Here is a 23,312-nt window from a genome sequence, read left to right as displayed (position 1 = left end):
GTAAAGTTAACTTTCCCGGCTTCAGCTGCCACCTAGCGTTCACTGTTGTACATATTTGTCATACAGTTCAGGTAGGTGATTGATTGGTCGAGTCTGCCCAGGTAAACGTGAGAGATAGCTCGCCAGCGCAGGCAGTGCGAGAGTAGCTGACGACACATCTATTTTGAGTAAACAAGTCCTTTTTTAACCGGAACTTTCTTAATCTGCTTTCAGACGAATTCATCCTTCAAATGATCGTATTTTTACTACAAATAATGCTGTCATTTTTTCTTTCGCCGGAGGAACTCGGCAAGCTCAGCCGGTGTTTGTGAATATCACCGAACGTTTCCTGACTGATCTCATCCGCGCCGAGCCTGGAACACCTGACGCTCCTTTGGACTGGTTTCGTTTTGTTGACGCTGAGCTCTGTTCGTCTTTATGTAGCATAATGTAGAGGACGGAAATATTGTGATTTGTCGTTAAAGTGCGCACACAGTATTTTCCAGAAGCAGGGTCGCTGTTGGTTATCATCTGCCTTCTGTACTCTTAGTTAATGTCGCGCGATTGTCAGTGCGCAGGTGCGCTCATGGCAATGTTGCTTCATCTGTTTGTTCTTTTTCAATTTTTCACCTGTGGAGATCTGGCCTTTGTGGGGCAGTTACCTTCCGAAAATGAAGAATCACAAAACCAAGGTAAGATTTTTATTATACTTTATTTTAAGAATTTGATTCTTAAAAGTTCGTGTTACCCTGTATACATCCCGATATTGTAGCTTTCCTGGAAATAATCTCTTTGGATCCGCCCAGTGTTTGTAGATGAGGGGCACGCAAATTCTTTCCTGGGTCGCCACCTGCTGTTTAACCGGTTTGACTTTGAAATGTTCGTACCTGGAAACTTGGAAAGGGAGTGTATTGAAGAAGTCTGTAATTACGAAGAAGCAAGGGAGGTGTTTGAAAACATCCCAGATACAGTTAAGTGATGCTGATGGGTGGAATCAATAATTAACAATTGAGAGGGATTGCCATGTTGATTAATCTTTTTGTTTGTTGGTTTGTTTTTTCAGGAAAGATTTTGGAAGGAATACACTGCAGGTAAGAGGGGGAATAAGAAATACTTCAAGTTTATATAAAATGTGTCATCCAGGAAGTTTGTTGATGAAACTATGACTTGACTGTAGTTGTTGTTGTTTGTGTAAAACCTGTTTCACCACACACCAATGAATGCATGGTAAATGTGAAAGTACAGATTATATACGTTAAATCAGTCAAACTGAATTCCAATTCATCAGTTCTCTTTCCATCCAATTAGTAATTTAGACTATTTTTGTATTCAGTTTACAGATGAGTGAGAAATTAGTGCTAGGCCTCACATGGAAAAGATTCCCTGTTTGAGGTCGGGAGGGGATACAGTACAAAAACACCCTCAGGAGGTCACATGCGAGTATGATCCTTATGTCAGTTTGAAGCTGGAATAGTTGGAACGATTATGTCAGGGAGGGGATCCAGTCTGAGATCTGCTCCAAATCTAACACACAGCTTCATCCACTGTAGCAACCCAGCCAAAAGTACCTATATTAGGTGCTGGGCTAACAGTTGATTGTTGCTCAAAGAAGTTATGACATTTGAGTTATATATATTTGTGTATATATAACTCAAATATAACTCAAATGTTGTATATATTTTTTTCTACTCACCAAGTCATTCATTGATCCCGTCATGTCGTCATAATGGTTGCAAGGAAAAGATCAATCCCCCTCATTAGAAATGCTTCATCACAAGATACCGGTGATCGCTCAAAAGCTTTGTATTGATGTACGTTAACTATGCCACCTACCCTTTATTATTCACCTATCAGATATATCAGATGTAAATGAAATGATGGTTGTCTACTTGGTAATAACTTGCACTGCCATTATGAAACAAGTTTGACACTTCCTCTGTGCTTTGTGATGATTCATAGACAAGGGTGGCCGCTCTTCACGTGTTGATGTGGTAGCTCTTTTGGTGGGACTCATTGCTGGTGGAGTGGCCATTGTTATCTTTGGCATCGTTGTATGGCTTTTGTGTCAGCGCAGATGGAAGGGTAACTTAAGCCATGAAAGGTGAGTGAGAAGAATTTGTGACACTGTCCCAGTATGTCTTTTTCACCTGTTTATGAGCATTATTCTGCCAATTATTTTCTTCTTTAGTCATTGTTTCTAAAAAGTAAAACAATGCATAAATTATGTGTCCATTTCCCAAATCTGATGAAAGCAGAATAAATAGAAATAACTTGTAATATTTTTCATAACCCAAAAATAAATGAAATAACCCATTCAGTTTACCATGATTATGAAAGAGTCCAAAGTACTCTGGATGTGTATTTTTCTTTGCACTCATTGAGTTTTAAATAGTGCTGCTCTTCTGTTACCCCTTTTTGCTACACCAACTGTAGGTTATATAACAAGAACAAAGATGACTTTCACCTTTGATACTTGCACTTTGAGCTTGAAGTACGTCACAAGTGAATGACCACTATGCTCCTCACAGTTCCATTAGGGTGCGCCAGAGGAGGAGTAATGCTTCTCTAATAATGCGAAGGCTAGAGGAGGTCTCCCTGCACCCTGTGCCTCCCTCCGATGACCCACCCGGGCTTCCTTCCTATGAACAGGCAATCGCGAGAAATGGGCCGCATGACGCCCCACCTCCTCCTTATCCTGGGTACGTGCATGTTTGTGCTTTTGTTGCAGTCCATGATGCAGTTTTATGCTGGGTTTTTTGTTGTTGTTGTTTTTAAAGATATCTTTTCTCTTTCTTTTAGCTCACGAACTGGGAGTACTCGGCAGTAGGCTTTCAGTGCAACACATGTGCACGTCTGTGAGAGGACAATTAACAGCTAACACCTAAACTGTGCAATTATGATGTATCAATTTGTCAAATATCACAAAATACTAACTTTCCTCGATTAGCCTCCCTTTTTCCTCTTTTATATTTATTTTTTTCCTGGTCTGTTTGGATAGACTTTTCTTTATTTTTTTTTCTTAAATATTTTTCTTGTTCCACCTTCTTGATCTCCTAGTTCCAAACATTTGATTCTTCTTTGTAATATAACTGAAATCTTGTGATGAATAAGCTTTCTAAAATATTTTATCCACTTTGCTGAAAATGAAGGAAGAGCTGCTTTGTACACAGCATGTATAGTGACACTGAGCGCAAGATCATGAAGATGTTTTATTATACAGTGTCAACTGTAATAAAACAGAGATGGACGGATTTGTGTAGTCATGCAGCTTCATACAGCTGTTGCTCCTTCAGAAGGAAAACCTGCAATACTGCTTGTACTTGTCTGATGGTAATGTTGACGTAACTGAAAAAAAAAATACTTTTACAAATACTCCCTGTGTATTTAATGCACTGGTCTTCCAGCATACCTTTAATATTCACTGCATATTTTCATTGTTTTTGTAAACATAGGCAGATCTTTTTGCTGTTTTACAATATGTCAAAAAACATCTGCATGTTTGAACTAATGACTGTTCTCCCAATGTGAATTTGTTTTTTTTTTCATCTACATTGTGATAATATTTTTTTAATGCAATACAGATATGTGGAAGCACAGGCTTCACAAAATATTTCTATTTATCTAGAACATTTAATTAATTTGAGTGAAATGACGTCAGCTACTTAACTGCAGTTTTGATAAGGATCTCACACTCATTGTGTCCCTGTAAATTATTGCAAGGCCTGAGGGGTTTCACAGAGCCTCCTTTTCCTCTGAATGGATTTCAGAATCTTTTTTTCCAGGTCTCCCTTAAGAAGAAAAAAAAAAAAAACGATTTTAATCTCAAGGGACTTCCTGGTTCAAAGATTAAAAAATTTGTATAAACAGATTTTGAGAATTTATTAATATAGCTATGTTAAAGCTGATCTGATGCAGAAGTATTTGAAATGGAAGTCTTTTATATTCCTTTTTAATTAAAATTGCTATTTTAATTAACTTGGTCTTGTTTTTTGGTGTGTGTGTCTATGTATGACTTTGTGACATGAAAACAGCAGTTGCAGGAGCCCATGGCTGTTATACCAAGTTGCCTTGCAGTAGATGTTAGGAGCTATTTTATGTGTTCCTGTTTCAGTGGATATATTTAGGGTGTAAATCAGTATTAAGAACAATGATGGATACGTCAGTATCATTTTTATTTTATTATCTATTGCTCAATATGGCTTTCTTTCCTTTATCAGCACACTGTTTATGCTGTTCCCAGGGTAATGGTAAATGGCCTGTATTTGTATAGCGCTTTACTAGTCCCTAAGGACCCCAAAGCGCTTTTACACAACCAGTCATCCACCCATTCACACACTGGTGATGGCAAGCTACATTGTAGCCACAGCCACCCTGGGGCGCACTGACAGAGGCGAGGCTGCCAGACACTGGCGCCACCGGGCCCTCTGACTACCACCAGTAGGCAACGGGTGAAGTGTCTTGCCCAAGGACACAACGACCGAGACTGTCCAAGCCGGGGCTCGAACCGGCAACCTTCCGATTACAAAGCGAACTCCCAACTCTTGAGCCACGATCGCCCCTGTGTAGTCTCTCTGAATCTACACAGATCTGATTTGGGACATACAGGATTAATTCCTGTCACTAACATTAGTTACTTAAAAAGAAAAATAATTCAAAACTCCCCACCTTGGACATTTGTTGTAGTATGGCTTCAAAACGCTAGTATTCAGTATAGCACAGGATACTAACATAAAAAAATATTTGGTTATGTCTTATTTTACTTCATTTTTGCACATTCAGTGACTTACCAGTGTAATTTAGACAGCCATCCAAGGCAAATAATGAAGGATTTACAGCAGTTTTCGATTTTGGAGCGCCTTACATGTGTTCTGTTTCTAATACATGAGCAGATTGTTCAGTCAAAGAGGTTAATACAGCTTTTTCACTCTCTCACACTCACCAAACAAACATGCAGACATGAACAGCTGCAGCTTGACCTTGATGAGGCGATATCAGACGTATCTGTTATTGCTGGTGTTATATGTTAGTGTTGTGACTGCAACATCGTAATAATGTTCATCCAGGATCAACATAGCAAATGACCAGTAACATGTTTTGATGTTATAGCTTTGGAAGGGGAAGGAAAAGGGGGAGGGAAGGGGTGCCTTTGTTTATATAAAACTGTTTTCTGGAACAAATGGTTAGCATTTCAAGTACTTTGTTAATTTATGCAATATAACAAATGAATTATCAACCTAGCTTGACAGTATAAAAAAAAGTTAAATAGATTTAAATTAAAACTAAACCGCCTGCGAATGTATGACAAAACATTCAGCTGAAAATTACATTTCTGTTATATTTTTTTTACATTATTTTTTATCTTTTATTTTATTTTATTTTATTTATAGTACCACCCATCTATTGACCAGACTATTTTGTGTATATTTGTACTTGTGAAGAACAAAATCAGATAAGAATAAAGACCACATCATGTAAATGATTGGGAGGCTAGATTTAACACTGATGATGGTCATGGATATTTTGTGGTTAGGGTAAATGAGGAAATGAACATAAGTTCAGCTAGCATTCTCTGAAGTAAAGAAAGCATAGCATTTTGTACATGCTGCTGCTGTTAAACAGAAGGTCAAAGCTCGGGTAGCCAGATGCTTGAACACTTGTTTTAGTTCAGGGAGAACAGAGTTCACAACTCGCTGTGGCAGACCGGTGGGATCACCCTTCATTCAAAGGCAGCGCCGCTGCACTGGTACCAGCTTTAGGGTTCGCCTGGTGGTCACGTGACTTTTTTTCGCGTGGTGAAGCGAACCGTCGGTACAACATCTCGCTTCGATACATCTGCTCGTGAAGTCGATACCGTAGCTTGTCGGAGAAGTTTGCTTCTAGCGTGACACTGCAACTCATTTCTAATGTGAGAAGTTTCAGTTAGCCAGCTAGCTGCAGCCAAGCGTCAGTGCCTTAGAGAAGTCTCGTGGCAGACTAACTTTACGTGACGGGAGATGAACAAAAAAATAACGAAATCACCCGGTGATACTTTTTTCCACATGATAGCAGCTTGACGCTGTTTTTTTTCTGTGGACTGTAAATTGCATTGACGGGACTTGCCTCGGTCGGTGGGTCCCGGGCTGCTACGATGTGTGTCCGCTGCTCCACGAAGCTTTGCTGGGGAAGTGAATCTTTCACCGGATGATGGACAGGAACTACCCGAGCTCCAGCTTTGCGGACGCGCTGGCTCCACCAGCACAGACCGTAGCTTCGTGGGCCTATGACCGCGGCTCAGCTACTATCAAGCCAAGGTAAAAGATGAAGGAGAGGGCGGGTCACCTTCCGAAGGAAATTTCGGTGATGGAGGGCCTAGCTTTGCTTTTGGAGAAAAGTGCACAGGTCCTTGCGGTTGTCGGGAACACTGGGAGAAATGGTTAAATGTCACAGACGCTGACTTGTCAGTGGTTTCTTAGCCGTGCGTTACTTTTTTCCCACCTTGCTAATTTTTGCTAGCATATCGTGCTTTCAGCACGAGCACACACAGAGTCAGTGAACACAAACTACACAAGATAATTGCTTTATATCTCTACAATAAGGTGGTCATCTGGGTATCCTAAAGTAGCATTTAATCGTTGTGTTTTCTTCAACCACAGGTGCTCGTCAAAGGTAAAACAAGAGAGACAACTAGCAACCGAAGCTAGTTACTATATAACAGTTACAACACTTCAAATTAGTAATTTTCTTTGCTGTGGCGACATGTCTACATTTTTGTAAATCTGTGCTTTTGTTCTAGTAACGAAAGCTTGAGGTCCTTCGTTATATATAGTCCGTGTAACCACAGAACTTGCAAAAGCTGTTGAGGTCTTAGTTCGTGACTTATGACTGATGTGTTATAGTTTGTTCTAATTTGCTATAAAGAGGGGCCATCCTTCATGGCAACATTGTTTTATCTGGTACAAATAAGCTACATTGTTCTCACAAGCGGAACAAAAGTAACAGTCTTCGTAGAACAGATAAACAAAGAGTATAAATTAGCCTGTAAAAAAAAAAAAAAAGACTGTCATGTGCTGGATGGCAAAAAATGTAATAATTATGAAAATCAAGTGGCTATGATAAATAATGAAGTAAATTATTGTGGCTGATCTCTGCTTCAGAAAATCTAAGATTACACCAGTTTGTCTTATTTTATGACCTAAATAAAATAAGATAGTGGCTGCTGATTAGCAGGGATGTTTCCATTCTGAAATCTAACTCATCAGAGTAACATGGTAATTAGCATGTTGTGTGTTGCACTTGTTGTTATTGATTCTAAAGTGTAAAAAGAAACTAGCAAAGATGAGTAGGGAAATAATCTGGTGTGTGCAACTGTTGAAAGGAACAGATGAGGGAAGAGACCTTCCTTAGCTTGCTTCATCCACCAGTATTTACCTTTAAGGCAGCACTTTAGCTCAAGCCAAACTGCATCTGATTAGCTGGAGAGCAAAAATGTCATACGTCAGATTTTAAATAAACATCCCCCCAAAAAAGATGGATAAAAGTTACTTGACCAGTCTATTTATTGATGACTTTTCACACCATTTTTACATCCAAATGTTCACACCATCCAAATGTTTACAAGATATAAATGCCTTACTCGCTTAGCCAAAATGGTTGCTAAAGAATGAAGTGCCTCATGTTATACAGCAAAATGTCAAATGACATTCCTAAGCAAACAAATTTTGACAAATCAGTGTCCTGTATTGTTATATAATTGTTGTTAGCATTTGCGGTGGTCTCTCGGACTAGCGTTTTTCCATAACAGACAAATAGCCACGAGAACCCTTGAAACAATAATACATTCATCCAAGAAATCTTTTGGACGGTTTTACCACACTGGTGATTGGTATTGTTTACTCTACATGACACATACACAACTTGGGTTGCTATGTTTTGTTATAACTATAATACAGAGAGCTGCAGTTTTCTTCCTGTGCAGAGAAAGTGAGTCTACTGAATTTGTCGACAATAAACTGACAAAACTTTACAGACTGATTACTTGATCTTGCTTGCTGTGCATGAAGAGCAATTCACAGTTACTTTAGAAATATTCATACATCTTCACTTTTTGCATAGTTAAGATGGTGAAGAGCTGTGTATAAATCAGACTATGAGTATAACAGTTTCAGTGTTTCCTTGAGCACAGCCATCCCAATCATTTCTAAAAGGAATATATATCAGGATATTTTTGACTGTTGTCTCTTATGCTAGCCTGATTAGCCAGTCGAGTAAACCTTGATCAAGGAGATACATTTAGCAATTTTATTGCAGCCATCTTGGCAGCACTCCATCAGTCACAGCATGTCATAACTTTGTCAGTGTTTAATGTTAATTTGTGAATAAGAGTGGCAACTTTATTATAAGTGTTTCAAGAAGAAAAAACTATAAATGCTTATTTTAATCCACTGTATATACTCATATTTGACTTGGTTGTGCACTGCTGTTTGTAGAGATGATAGTTCTAATGAATCCCCTACATTTGTTTGTATATGCAGCCCCAGTTACGGTGCAACATACCTTGATGCCGAGCTCCTCCAGCGGCAAAGCTACACTACGACACACCAGCTTCCCACGTACACTACATCACATATTCCTGTTGCAACAGGTGAGTTATGGCATTATAATGAAATATTGTTTTAAAGTGACCAGTTTTACCAGGTAATATGTATTCATGCAGAAATTTTTGGTTTAAGCACAGACGCATCTTTCTCTTCCTCTTTTGAATGTCAGGAGCACTAGAGTCAAACAGTAGTACTCCAGAGACCTCAATCATGAGCTTCCTTTCAGCCATGGAGTCGAGAAGCCTTCAGGCTGGTCCTGTTAGTGCCTCATTGCTTTCTCCTTATAGACCCCCATCATGGCCTGCTGGTGAGAACACATCAATCTTTCAATCTTAGTTATATTATTTAAAGAAGAAATCATTAAGTATAGAGAGAATGTAACACGCCATACTCTGAAAACCATGCCCACGAGATTGGGGAAAAATTTAGACCCTAAAGTGTGCAACCAAATGTTGGAACAGTGAAAAAACTACTCTTACTAGCTAAATATATTTGGTTTCACTATGTGTAGGGATTGTTTTAGCAACCTTAGCTGTTAGAAACTGAACGTTGTCTATATTTGTAAGCTGCTGTAATCTGATAAGGCACATGCAAGTGCAGTAATATTACTCTTCGCTTTTAACTTATCCATGAAAAAACACATGCTGCATAGATAGCCATGCAGTGTCAGGATCTTTCCATTTTCCCATTACTCTTGCTCATAGTGCTTCAAGTCTTATTGACAGTATCCATTTTTGTCTTATAAAAAGCTCAGTTTCAAAGTTCTGTAGTTCTTCAGCTTATAAAAACTCAGTTCTGCATTCTTTGCCCTGTTGGTAGTGCATGCTACACAGCAGCTTTTAGGTGTTTTTCAGTTCAGTGCTAGCAGGTGAATCTCACAAGGAGGCCCTTGGATCTCACAAGGAGGCCCTTTTTGTGCAATGTAAAGTCAATAGAAACAATTGCACAATTTTCTTTTTCTCCAATTTGGGTGGGACCTAAATGCACTCTGTAAGCATCAATTTGTCACTATTTCACAAATTGCTTAGAAGCTTAGGACACAACTTGACTTTGCACCACCATCAATTCTGCTGGCTACATTGTTACATGTATACAAGTACTACAGATAGAGTATTGTAATGCTCTCTGATCTGCTTTGGTAGACAAATTGATATATGTGATGACACACTTTATAAATTACCTTTAGCATCTTTTTTTGTGAATCAAGAAAAACTTGCATGGATACAAAATATTTGTCCAGCTCTGTTTCTCAATTCATCTCACTAATAGAGCAAACAATGTTTGTATGTATGTCTGTTCTTCACTTTTCTCCTGAGTGTATTGCTGAGGACCTGTGTAAGCGTTTGATGTTTATGGAAAGGTGATAACATTTTAATGCCTTCTTCCTGTTGCAATTCAACCACTGGCCACACTACATTACTGTTCTAGCACCCTGCCAGGTCTTTGTTAATATATGCTAGTAGAGACCTTGCACTGTGTACCTATGGTCCAAAGGCTGAGTATGATTAAAATGAAATATGTTGGGGGATGTTGGCATTTCAGATTTTGTATTACCTTTTGCACATGAATTTTGTTTATTATGAAAATATTGCATGTGTAAGATGCTTGTACTTATGTTCTGTGTGTGTGTGGTTTCCATGCAGGTGCCAACTCCTCGACCACAGAACTATATTTGACGGGTGCCCTGCCTTCTACAGCTACTTTCCCCTCTACACCTGCGCTTTCATCCTGTCAGCACACAGGTGCCTATCCTACCAGGAGTTATGCCACCAACCCTTCCCTGACTCTCCAGGATCCTGCCTTTAGCACTTCTACCAATGGCCTGTTTTCTCACCATGATCCCCTCCTGCATCTTAAGTCTAACCAGACTGTGCTTCCCACTGCCTTGGCCTTCAATCATCTTTCTGCCTCTGCTCTGGCCTCACCGCTCCCTGTACAGTCCTCCACTTACCGCTCAGCCCAAGAGTCTGCACCCCACCTCCTGCAGCCCCAGTTTAGCCTCTTACCTTCTACCCTATCTGCCACTCATAGTGCGAATCAGCCATTTGGGGCGACAGTTTTCTCAGGCTCTATTGAAAGAGCCCTTCAGCGTGAATGTAGTGTGATCAAACACCACCAGAGGCCTTCTAGTATCCATATAGCCTCAGAGCAGTTACCTAGTTCGGAGCAGTCCTTACAGGGATATTTCGGTTCAGGCAGCGAAGCGGATGTATCCTACCAGCAGGAACCATCCCATCAGCCCTCCGTGTCCTGCAACCCCTCCACAGGAGCAGATTCCTCTCAAGGAGTCAGTGGTTCCCTACAACCCAAAACAGATTGTACAACACAAGTATATTCATCCACTTCGCTGCAGAAGACAAATGAATGTTCTTCCAAACTAGCTCCACAGCCTGCAGGAAATGAAGAGATGCACTCTCAGAACCTGTCAGCGGGGTCTCCTGAGCGTTATTCCTCCCCTGGACTGAAGCAAAACTCTGTGATTATTAACCAAGAGGCAGTCCAGCTGTCTAGCCTAATTTCCAACACTTTATCTCAAACTTATATCACACCTCATACACAGTCACAAGCCTCCAATTCCACTTCCGACAAGCTCTCCTCCCTTTATGATACTCTCCCTTCACTCTCCAGCCAGTCTGACAATGTGGCATCCATTAGTCAGTCTCTTGTTTACTCATCTACTCCTGGGCTGAACCAAGAGCAGGGCATCCAGTATGGAGCCCAAGTACAGAGCTTGTGTCAAGGAAATCTGTCTGAGAGTTATCCCACATCCCACTCGCAGGGTGCCTCAGATGTGATTTATACTTCTCAATCACAGGTGCAGAATTCAGTGACCCAGTCTCAAAGCTTTATCACGGGAGAATCCCTTAACTCTTCTTTCCCACCCACATGTGCACAGAGCCTGCCCACATCATCTACAGTGGACTACACCCTCATGCAGGCCTCCGTGGGAGGCAAAACACACGACACTCTGTCCCACCAGCAGCACTCACAACCCAACACATATGTTTTGTCTGCACCTTTGCCTACCTACTCTTCAGCGGCTCAAGCCTTACAAAATAACATAACCTCCATACAGGACATAAAGCCAACATATGGCAAACAAAAACTTGAAGAGGTGCCTCTCCAAGGCCTCGAGGCTCTGCGGCAGGTCTCCGTGGAGGCCTCCATAACATGTAACAGTATAGTTTCCCATAACAATGTCATCTACGTTGTTTCAAAAATGGATGATCACCCTAAAGCACAGAGTGTTATTCGAAGCAGTTCACGTTCTGATGACCAGATTATGGGACTACGTCATGTAAATACAGTGCCGGTAAAGGATGAAAGAATGGGTTCTCTAAGCCAACAGCACATTCATTTAACTAGTGCCAATGGTCATGAAACTTCTAACACAAAAACTACAGACTCCACCATTGAATCCTCACATATACCCCTGTGCTCAGAGCCGCTCAAGCAGCATCCTCTCCAACTTGAATCTGCTGAGGCACAGCAACAGAATCAACAGAACCATAACCAGACTCAGGCTTTAGCAGCCCACACCCAGTTTATTGCTATTCCCAGTGCTCAGGTTCATCCTGAGACCAATCAAGTAATTTTGCTCCAGCAGCCAATTTTGAATAATAGTCAGAACACATCAAAGGTGATTCCAGTGCAAGCTATTCAATCGGGACAAGGCCTTGGCCCTGTTCATGTCCAGTATCTTCAGATGGACCGAGACCTGCTGGGTCCAAGTGTTACAGAAACCCAGAGTCAGCAGGGCACAGTAGTGTCTGAACCAAGCTCAGAATGTCCTACGTCTAAACATCACTACAGCCAGTTGACAAATCAGCAGTCAAGCGATGCCAAAAACCACTTTGCTGTCAACTCTATTTGTTTCTCTGACTCTATTCTACTTCCAGATGACAGGAATATTTTGTCAAATGTTGATGACATCCTCGCTGCCACAGTAGCTGCCTGTGGCGTGTCACCACAGGACTTTGTCAAAGCTACATCCTCTGCTGAGGCTGATATGGCAGTGATGGCAAGTCCTATTGATTCCAAAGGTCACTTCCAGACTGTTGATTTAAGACACATGTCACCTAGTTTCTCTTCAGCACAACAGCCAATTATCACTAACACTATCTCCCAAACCATCACCATGACATTAAACGGACCACAGATGACAACAGACTGTCAGGGTGGATCTGGTACCCACAACAACAATAATGAGCTTCATGCTAATGGAGACATAAGGTGCTCTGACAATAACTATCACTCAGCTGGGCAGGTATACGACTCCTCAGGTCCCCAGAATAGAATTCAAGGGAATGCAAAGTGTATTAAAACTGATGATGGACTCATGGAAAGTCCAAATGGTGAGGACTTTACCAAAAAGAAGGCTCGCTCTAAGTCATTGACTAAAACAGGCAGTCACAAAGAGGATGGTGGACTGGCCGGACCAGCCAAACGTAGTGGGCAGACCAAGCGGCAAAACTCGAGGGGTAGTGATGTGAGCTCACCATCTGCAGCACACGGTTTATATGATGGTTGTCCACAGCAGGAGAGAATCAGGCAAAAGATTCGTGAGGTGGAAGAGAAACAACCAGAAGTCAAAACTGGCTTTATTGGCTCCTTCCTAGACTTTATCAAGTCTGGGCCCAAACAGCAATATTCTCCAAGTCCAACACGAACAATTAATCGCCCTAGAAAGGCTTGTACCTCATCCAAACAGTGTACTATGCCAGCTTTGCCCCCAAAACTGCCAACTTTGCCCACGCCCTTAATTCCCCAGGACAGTCCAGCAGTAAACTCCCAGCAGAAACGTCTTGATGAAGATCTACAGAAGAACTTGGAGACCCTGCCATCATTCAGCTCTGATGAAGAAGAGAACACTGGAAAGAACCAGGCTCTGAGGAACAGCATCAGCTCAGCTCTCTCAGCTCTGGATGAATCTTCAGATCGGAAAACTAGGACAGGTAATCACACTCTGTAGCATATGGTACATGCTCAGTAAATAAGTATGTGTGTAAATAAGTATAATAACCATGCCCAAAAATGCCAGGGTATTGATGCTAATGAAGCGATAGTAAAGAAAGAAACAACCAAATTAAACTGATGTTTAAAACCAGCAACTAGGTTAGTTGGATCCCATTTGTATTTTTTCCTGTATATTGTTATAGAAACCTGTAAAACATTGACATTCTGTAACAGTGTGTATCTCATGCTCGAGACAGAAGTATTGTTTGCCTAAATACAAGACAGTGAACATTGAACTTTATTCATTTTCCTTTTTCTGTCTGTGAATTTGTGCTTCTTCAGATAATCAGTTTCAAGGTTTGATGTTGAAGCCAGAAGAGGTTCCCAGCATGCCCCACGCTGTCACCGACAGTGCGCCTCCCGTGACATCCTGTGTGCTGCAGGTACCCACTCCTGCACAGACAACAAACGCAGCCTCAGGAAAGACTGTTTTTGCAGCAACAGAGGAGTCCAAAGAGACACCACCTGGCCAGTTGGCTATGCCTTTAAAGAGTGTAGCCATGGCAGGACTCACTGATGAGGAGCTGTCGGACAGCGGAGGAGAAGGAATGTATCGTGAGAGAGACGAGTTTGTTGTCAGGAATGAGGATATCGAAAACCTAAAGGTACGGGAAGTGAAATGAATGCTTGTAACACTTGATATGGGCAAAATTGAAAGTGTAGCACAGGTCAAAATGTTTATAATATAACACTAGCATTTCAAAAGTAAGCCTTGATGCAATGCAGTGTAACTTAATTTAATTCCTCTTCAATTGTAAGTGATAGACTTAAAAAAAACTGCTTCCACATACTGAAGCCTATTCTGCATTGTGCTGTGTTTCTCTGTTTAGGTGACAATGAAAGCAGGCAGTGAGCCTCCAGCCATCTGGAAGGTACAGAAGGCTCTGCTGCAGAAATTTGTGCCTGAGCTGAGGGATGGAAAGAGAGTCTTCTCAGCTACAAACAGTGTAAGTAGACTATGCATATATAGTTTGATTATACAAATTAGTTTTGTCAACTAACACTTTCTTCTTGTCCGTTTAGTATCTTGGGTACTTTGGTGATGCCAAGACAATGTACCAGAGGGTGTATGTGAAATTTTTGGATACAGTTAACAAAAGGGAATATGTACGAGTTTGTAGTCAGAAGCCACGCTGCAAACCCATGAACTCACTAAGGTAAGTGTAGACTACTGGCTCCTATAATTCATAATAGATTTTTCTGAGTTATCTCAGCTTTTTTTTTTTTTTGTCACACAGGGGTTTTCAGGTGAAAACTTTGCTGGGCTTGACAGCCACTCCTACAGTTTTCCAAAACCAAAAGCCCAGACCCAAACAACTTAAGCCAAGAGCAGAGCCTCCACCAAAAAAGAGGAGGAAATGGAAGGAGGAGTTTTCACCCACTGCCTCTGGATCATCTGCAGAAGAAGGAGGCGAAGAGGATGGTAAAGAACAAGTTTAAGTTTTTAAGGAACTCTAGTTTGTTGTCTAGATTTTGTCACACTCTCACTGCCCTTCGATGCCTCCTGTGTGTTTTATCTCTCTCCCGTACACACTCAGAGTTAAACCCTCCGCTACCGTTTGCTTCCCGATTACTCAACACACGAACCATGAAAGAGACATTCAGGAGCTTCGTGGAACTGCTTATCAGTATTGCCTTAGATGAAGATGTAATGACAGCACTTGAAAGGGCAAATGGTGAGCAAGATACTTTTTGGACATTGTTCTTAGTTAGATTGGCTTAACGGTTTAGGATCCCTCACATCATTGCTTGCTGACTTTTCTTTTGTCTCATCCATTTCAGATGAATTGCTGCTGCCACATATGAAAAGAGTGGATGGAATGATCACTGACAACAGAAAACGTTTACTTCATAAACTACACATAGAGCAGGTGTTGAAGGTGAGTGTGGAAATGAAGCTGCACATAAATGTAGATTTGTGTTGTCTTGATGCATGCGCAAGGTAAGGAAATCCCCCAAAATATCCAGAAGAACAGAATACATTTCATTTAGGGTCGATTTGTGTTCTAGTCCCATGGGCGCTGAAAATGGTGGATGTGTACCGTATCATGCAAAGGTCGCGAGCCACCCCTCATTTCATCACAGTCCAGCCCTGGTGCCTAACCATTTTTAGAGGAATGTTTCTTTTGTTTGTTGAAGACATGTAACACTGCCCTATGAATCATTCAAGGATATACCTAACTCAAGGGAGGAACCGGTGTTGTATCTGCACATAACAGACAACAAAGAACTAGTTTTAATTTGTGTCTTCAGGCACCTTGGTACTGGCTGACTATCCAAAAAAAGATACATTTATACATTAAGAAAAGGAAAAACAAATCCAGCAAAGTCCTGACACAGAAGAGATACATCTGACTCATCAAAACAACAGTTTAACAGTGTCTGTAGTAAGGGTGTCAAATATAAGGCCTGGGAGCCAAATTTGGACCTGCAAAGATCCAAATTCAGCCAGTTGGTTGACTTTGGAAAATGTGAATGAGGGCATAATTCTTTGTCATTTTACAGCTTTTCTTACCCATAAAGCTCTCCTTCATGGCCATTCACAGTACACCAAAGTAATTCAATTTTAGAATTCTGTCATTTCCCACATTAGGGTTAGCTGAGTCATGCTGTCAGATTTCTTTCATTTACTACAGTAGCATTTCTTTACCATGTAGGGAAAACTGAGACATCATGTTGAAATTGCACTTTTTTGTCTTTATATTAAGACATCTCATTGATTAAATGCATATTTAAACTTTTTACATTGACAGAAATTGGAATTTCACCAGTCTGGCCCACATAAGATCTAAAGTGGGCTGTTTGTGGCCTGCAATATAAAATGAGTTTGACCTCCCAGGTCGACAGCCATCTATAAAACATGGTGGAGGCACTGTCATGATTTCGGACAGCATTTCAGCAAGTGGTCGTGGTGATCTTTTAAAGGTTTTTGGAATTATGAACACAGAAAAGTAGCATTAGTTTTTGATCCACCATATAATTGTATGATGTGTAACATCTTCATGTTTTCAGTATGACAATGATCCCAGTCAGTCATCAGTTGGTAGCCAATGAGCATGTTGACTCATTAGTTTCACTGTCGGAAACCCTCCTCTGGCTTCACTTCTGGTTTCGCATGAGTAAGATAGTAATGGCAAAATGCAAATGTTTTACTTCAAAAGTTTTGAATATGCGTTCTAGATCTACTTTCATTGCAATAGGAAAATAAGCATTAAAGGATCTTTACTGCACTGTGTGAACCTAAGTAACTTGTGTTCTTTAGGCAGCACTAGACAGCTTCCCAGAGATCTCAGTGGTGACTGAACTGAAGAAGGATGGGGAAACACCAGCCTTCAAAGTACGTCTCAGTGGACGTGCCTACAACAAGAAAACTATGAAACCCCAGAAGAGCCCCAACACTATGCCTCAGGTAATTGTACTTCTAATGTCTGTCCATAAGAGGGCGCAGGTTCACCGTTTGTTAATCTTTAGGTTTGCTGAGCACTGAAGCGACTACCTCCTGCTCTCATGCTGTTTGACTAATATAAAAAAAGAAATATACTAATTATTCAAATTTTTTTAATTATGTTTCCCTCTTTTAGGAGTATACAGTAGACCAGCAGAAAACTCAGTGGTTTTCTCTATACCATTCTTTGCAGCATTACAAGTACCACACATACCTCATGTGTAAGGATGAGGTAAGACAATGTGTCTAGTTTCTACTGAATGCATAAAGCTGTTTTGTTTAGTTTTAGATTTTTTTGTGAGTTCTGTAAATATTATTTTGCAGATTTAACGTCACTTGCTTACTTCCACATGGAATTTATTTGAATTAATTGTATTTTATGCTCTGTTTGTGGTGTTGTCCTTCAGATTGCATCTCTGCGGGTGCAGGCAGGGGACCTGGGGCAAGAGGAGACTGTGCAGAAGTGTCTGCAAAACGGGGCTTGGGTAGGGGGGCTCTTTGATCGCTTTGGAGAGCTAATCAATCAAGTGCAGCAGGCCTGCAGATGAAAGCCTTTAACATGCTTGGTTTAAAAAAAAGTCCAACTTTTGAAAACCAGAAAATGCCTCCAGCTCAAAATGTGACCGAGAAGGATGGAGTGAGTCTCTTCTTCAAGCGCAGGGTGTTTCGGATCAACTGATTTGCCTGTTAAAGACTGTTGGGAGACTGTGGAGTAAAAGTGGCACGAGTGCAACAGTGAGACACACAGTGTTTATCACTGCATCCCAGCAGAAACCTGGAACTTCATCAACAGAGGACAAGAACTTTGTTCTTGGGAGCATTTTGGAAGGCTCCCACCTAGTACTTCTCCTAGTCTTTGTAGGTTTTTATAGTTAAAAGCCCACTTTTATGGGCTTTTCCATAGATTTATATTCTTTTTAATTTTTTTCTTTTTTAAGTTAAATGCCAGATCATGACCAGATTGTATGCACAATATAGAAGGCAATCAGCACAGGAAGTAGAACACAGCAAATACACAAGCAGAGCAAGCCTTTGTCAATCTTTTAAGTAAGCTCACATGCAAAGTTGATCTGTTGTTTTGTTTAAAAAAAGAACTATACATTATATATAACTATAGTTATATACTGTTTGCAAAACATCACATTTGTAATACGGTGCCAGCTTATATATATGTATAATGTACATTTTGTAAAAAAAAAAAAAAAAAAAGGAGAAAAAAAATAGCAGGACGTTGGAACAGCAGCAAATCTCTCTTTAGCAGCTACATAGTGCGTCTATACTATAGTTTAACATTTGTGTTTCAAGCCAACCATTTGCTTATAGGAAACATCTTTGATTGGAATCAATGCAGTTCCAGTACTGCTTTTTATTAATCTTTTTATTAATCTCAGACATTGTTACCTTGGCTTATCTATGGGTAAATGAATGCAAATGAATTGCTTTACAGACATAGCCTACATTTTATGATAAAAGTATATATTTTCACAGAAGAAAATGGTTATTTCTAAGACACGTTTTGATTATCTTTTCACAGTTTTCCAGAATTTACTCTAAGTCATTTATTTTATTCTGTCAAAAATAATCTTGTTCTTAAAAGATGCAGTTTGTAAATAAAACACTGCATGTATTAGGTATGTGTTTTTCTAGGATATTTTTTTGCCAGGAACTCCGTGAGATTTTTTTCTGGAATCCCATTTTTCAGAGCAATTATTTCTAAAAAAAAAAAAAAAAAACAGGGTGTGAGGTGCATATATAAACACTGCCTTTATTTTGGAATCTGGATTTTCTTGGGTGAATACCTTCTGAGACTGATTACAATCTGAATCAATGAATTTTCATAGAATCCCTACAGACACGTCACATAATGCCACCATTGCATTTGGTCATAGTTTGGGAAGATTGCAGCAGGACTAACTAGGCATGTGACACCTTTTTATCTGTTTTTGCACAATCACCAAACCACATGGGGACTTTTCTGCAGTGTTGCCGTAATATTATAGAATAACCAAATAAGATTTTTTTCTTTTTTGACTAATGTTTGATCAAAGTCGATATAAGGAGATTGTGTTTCATTATCAACTGTAACCTTTTTAGAACATAGATGTACTGTTTTCAGTTTTATTTGTAACTTTGCTATAACAGGGGCCAAGTGCTACATTTAACATATTTGAAATGTTAATCAGACAGAAGAGCCCAGCAGAAAAAGTTACAACAGTCTTGCTGCAACCAAATAGTCTGTATGGATTTTTCAGCGTAGCCAGTCACAGTTTGCTTCTCAGCTTCCTGAGGGGTCTGGTTATGTTAGATTTCTCTTGCTTGTTGGAAGTGTGCTGTTAATATTGGCTCACATCTTCCATGAGGACACAACGAAGTGAGAAACTTGCCATGTTGCTCGCCCACAGTGCTCTCGTGACCTGAACTTTTCACATATTTATGGGTGGCTGACTTTGTGTCGTCTGAAAGAGTCTCTGGGCTGTTGAATAAAATATGACTGTCCAGCCAGACCAGTCACAATGCAAAAAAATGACTGGCAATCCCCAAAAAACAAAAGTGTCTCTGTACTTCACTGACTGCACTGTGAGGAAAGCCACTGTCCTCTGTCCTTTGGAGTTGGAGAGGCTCGGGGGTGGAGGACAACTAGTCAGGCAAGCGTTTGGGATTCCATTACGGGCACAACGGGTAGGGAGAGATACTGAGCGTCTGCTCTCCAGATGAAAAGCATATGAATTTTAATGCACTGCATTGTTCCATATGTGGGAGACAGACTGGAGGCACCCCCGAGGCAGCATGAGAATGTGAGAAGGGCACAGAAACGAGATGGCTGTGTGCTGCGTAAGGCTGTATATCACTGACAGTCTTGAGGTTAGAAATAAATGTCTCTTCGTGAAACCTGATGCACTGAGTGTCGATGATGATCTAGTTTAAAATCAGACCTGTCGTGTGTACACGTGCAGGGTGAAAAGTAGTTATCTGTTGCAAGTAGAGTTACCAATTTGTATTTGCTGCAGCTGGAGTCTTCTACTGACAAAGTCAAGATCTGTATTTGGGCGTTTGTTAGCAATTAGCAAAAAATACAACTACGTTTTTATTTACGGTCAGTCTTGAAATATTTGTTCTTTACTTAAGGTTTTCCACTTTTGCTGCTGTAGTTTATGCTGGGTTTTACTCGACTGGAGCACTTCAAAAGTTGTCTAACACTTACATACCATTGTGAGACGTTTACATACATTCACGGGCATTAATACTATGGTAATTTGAGGCTTTTAATCATTTTTGAACTGTTCTTTTTCTAGAGTGGAATGATTGTACAGCCTACATTTTTAATGAGTTTGAAGGATTTTCTCTAATCCACACAGGGTCAAAAGTAAAGATACAGGCTCAAATAAATACATACAAGCCCAATGATATTTAGTTAAATACCACTTAGAAAGTTGCACCTCGCCTAGACCTTCCAAGGTGTTTTACAGGTTGCCATCAACAAGCGTTTGGCGTAAATCTGCCTCGATAATCTGACCAGAGTTCATCTTGATTGGTCGGTCTCCCGGCACAGACGTGGCTTTAAAGCATAGTCCCTAAATTTTCAATAAAGTTGAGGCCAGGGCTTTGAGAAGGCCATTCCAGAAGCTTAATGTTAGCCTGCTCTATAAACCAGTTTTGATGTCTAAGTTCCAACCATCTTGCCGTTGACTTGAGGTGAATTTCAAGACTTTTGGAGTAGTTCTTCATTATTCTTTATTGTACCAGTGCCAATTGTAGCAAACCAGCTCCAGACCATGGTGCTACCACCACCATGCTTGATCGATGGTGCAGTGTTTGTAGGTTTGAAAGCTTAATGTTTCCTCCTCCAAACATACTTCTTGTCATTGTGACCTAAAGGCTTAATCTTTGTCTCAACTGACCATAAAATGTTTCTTCAGAAGGGATTTAACTTGTCCACGTGCATGGCTGTAAATTTCATCTTGGAATCTGCAGTTGTTTAGTCATTCTAAGAGACCTTCCCAACTTGTGTAAATCTAATATTCTCCTATTATAGAATACAGTTCAAGGTTAAATATTAATCCAGCACTATCTTCTTCTTGTTGTTCTGGAACAAGTTTGGCTTGTTTGGAAGAGTTGCCAGGAGAAAGCCCCTTTTTGTTTAAAAAGTACGTGGCCACACAGCTTAGGTTTGCAAGTTGTATCTGAACAAACCACAAGAGCTCTGTCATACTGTTCTTTGAACAGATGAGACAAAGTGGAGATGTTTGGTGAAAATGTCCAGTGCCACGCCCGGCGAAAACCAAACATGGCATACCAACACAAATACAAAGTGCTGTAGAGTCGAATGTGAACACATCTGTCCCAGAACTAAAGTTTGCTGAAACTGGGTCATGCAACAGGACAATGATCCCAAGCACAGTAGCAAATCTACAACACAATGGCTGAAAATTTAATGAATCAAGCAGCTGCAATGGTCTGGTCAAAGAAAAGACATCAAACTGATTCAAAGGCTGTGATGGGATCTTGAGGAAGCTGTGAATAAACAAACCTCAATGAACTGAAGGAACATCGTAAAGAAGAGTGGGGTCAAATTACTCCCGAGATGAGGCACTGATAAAATTGTACAGAAAACAATTAAAGTTATTTCTGCTGAATGTGGTTCAGCAAGCTACTGAATCGTGGGCTGTACTTAGTTTTTCAGAGAACTGTAGTTGTCTTATTTGAATTAATTTTATTGGAGAAAATTCCTAGGGGATATTTTTGTTATCATCTTACCTGCATGACTGATAAGTGTGAAGGTGAAGGAGAGGGAAATATACAGGAGCTTCCAGGTAATTGGCGAATAACAGAAATGTAAATATTGCTTTGACCTTGCGGGTTAGAATTACTAATGGTGTTAACAAGGGTGCTTTCTCTGTGTCCGTCAGCCATCAGTGCTGGCATAAAACAGGTTTTACTGTTCAGCGCACTCTCAGCACTCTTGTAAACTGTCGTCAGTTTACAAAATACCAGCATATTTGACCGCTATGCATGGGTGAAACCATTTTCACCTGAATGAAAGTATATGTGCTCTTCATATGTAGATGTGTGATCACTGTATAAATCCACAATGGGAGACATGCTTTGCTAACACACATAATGCTCGATATTATACATTCCAAACCCGAGGTACAACAAGTGTTACCAACCAGTTTGGCACTACAGGCATCCCTGGTTTTGTTTTCTTATGAGCCAAGAATGTGAGGCAGGTATTTCGAGACTAAGCGTCATGGGTATTTTGTCAGAAAGACACAAGACGCGCACAAAACCCCCCCGGATATAACAAAAGCTGAGGCAGAGACTTGGTGTCAAGCCTGTAAAACATTGAATGTGAAAGTAAACAAGAAAACCAAAATGCATGTGTAAAGCAGCTCAGGTGGATGCATGAATAGGGGGTTCAAACCACATCTGTCTATCTGCGCTTGATTAGAAGAAATGTAGGATCTATTGTGGGCACAGACTGGTCTCTGCTCATACCTGCTGATGAATAGCAGCGTTTTTCAAAATAAAAGATACGTAGAGCCCAGAGGACACTGATCGAACCGGTTTGCCTCGGTTGCATACCTCACTTGTTGCACCATACTTGTCTCTTGTGTTGATAATAATAGCTCTCTGCCTTTCAGTCTCTTCTGCAAGTAATCGACATTTTGTCTAGAAAAGAACAAAGGCATCAGTTTAGAGTGTAGATTCTGAGTTCACAAAAACCTCTTCCTGCTACAGCTCATATGTGTTTGCTCTTGGGTGTGTAAGTATTTGTTTTTGAGATATTTAAGCTCGGTATATTCAACAGTACGGTGTTCACATGACCCCAAACGAGGTGGAATAGGCAGGTTTGCTTTTGACACTTGAGGGTCCCTACAGTCCAACTTGTGGTGTCTACTGTTTTAGCAGTACATGGGAAAGGTCTGTCTCTGTCTCTCTCTCTCTGTCTCTCTCTCCCTCTCCCTCCCTCCCTCCACCCCCCCCCCCCCCCCCCAAAAAAAAATGTCCTTATTCTTAAATTAGAACTTTATCCTGAAAAAATGTTTAATATCTTCCCATCTTCCTGGGAACAGTTATATCTGCAGGTTTTTAATCAGGCCAGATTTACTTCCTCTGTATGCTTTTAGGGTGTGACCTAGTAAGTAAAAGGTTATGTGAAAGCTTCCTAGATGCTGGAGCATTACTTGAAAATGAAAGGCATTTACTGTAACTCCAGATTGCACCAGTCAGGGAGGTTTTTTTATAAGCACCTTTGCAGATCACACTGCATCCTATTATAATGACCAAATGATAAA

At 40.5% G+C, this 23,312-nt stretch overlaps 2 protein-coding genes across 3 annotated transcripts; both read left to right on the top strand.

Annotated features, from left to right (window-relative positions):
- The first annotated feature begins 393 nt into the window (after window positions 1-393).
- On the top strand, window positions 394-3,954 carry prrg4 (proline rich Gla (G-carboxyglutamic acid) 4 (transmembrane)). The gene is made up of 6 exons (XM_026170127.2): window positions 394-671; window positions 786-949; window positions 1,043-1,070; window positions 1,939-2,080; window positions 2,508-2,678; window positions 2,779-3,954. Exons 1-6 carry the CDS (start codon window positions 533-535, stop codon window positions 2,804-2,806), a joined length of 672 nt encoding a protein of 223 aa, XP_026025912.1. The 5' UTR covers window positions 394-532; the 3' UTR covers window positions 2,807-3,954.
- Window positions 3,955-5,646: 1,692 nt separating this feature from the next.
- Window positions 5,647-18,650, top strand: qser1 (glutamine and serine rich 1). Of its 2 annotated transcripts, XM_026170107.2 has the most exons (13): window positions 5,754-6,269; window positions 8,490-8,599; window positions 8,725-8,862; window positions 10,199-13,510; window positions 13,854-14,176; window positions 14,402-14,518; window positions 14,595-14,728; window positions 14,810-14,994; window positions 15,110-15,247; window positions 15,354-15,451; window positions 16,834-16,980; window positions 17,153-17,248; window positions 17,424-18,650. In XM_026170107.2, exons 1-13 carry the CDS (start codon window positions 6,160-6,162, stop codon window positions 17,562-17,564), a joined length of 5,049 nt encoding a protein of 1,682 aa, XP_026025892.2. In that variant the 5' UTR covers window positions 5,754-6,159; the 3' UTR covers window positions 17,565-18,650. The 2 variants fall into 2 exon arrangements, with proteins under 2 accessions (XP_026025899.2, XP_026025892.2); XM_026170114.2 differs by lacking the exon at window positions 8,725-8,862 and having other exon boundaries at window positions 5,647-6,269.
- Window positions 18,651-23,312: the final 4,662 nt, after the last annotated feature.

Source organism: Astatotilapia calliptera, chromosome 1 (assembly GCF_964374335.1).
Source record: "Astatotilapia calliptera chromosome 1, fAstCal68.1, whole genome shotgun sequence".
Classification (NCBI taxonomy): domain Eukaryota; kingdom Metazoa; phylum Chordata; class Actinopteri; order Cichliformes; family Cichlidae; genus Astatotilapia; species Astatotilapia calliptera.
This window is presented reverse-complemented; position numbering and strand designations above follow the sequence as displayed.

Coding starts and splice junctions, on each gene's coding strand:
- prrg4 (XM_026170127.2), top strand. CDS start 533: ATGTCGCGCGATTGTCAGTGCGCAGGTGCGCTCATGGCAATGTTGCTT. Junction 1,071..1,938: donor TTGGAAGGAATACACTGCAG/GTAAGAGGGGGA, acceptor GATGATTCATAG/ACAAGGGTGGCCGCTCTTCA. Junction 2,081..2,507: donor GGTAACTTAAGCCATGAAAG/GTGAGTGAGAAG, acceptor TGCTCCTCACAG/TTCCATTAGGGTGCGCCAGA.
- qser1 (XM_026170107.2), top strand. CDS start 6,160: ATGATGGACAGGAACTACCCGAGCTCCAGCTTTGCGGACGCGCTGGCT. Junction 15,452..16,833: donor ACATAGAGCAGGTGTTGAAG/GTGAGTGTGGAA, acceptor TGTGTTCTTTAG/GCAGCACTAGACAGCTTCCC. Junction 16,981..17,152: donor GCCCCAACACTATGCCTCAG/GTAATTGTACTT, acceptor TCCCTCTTTTAG/GAGTATACAGTAGACCAGCA.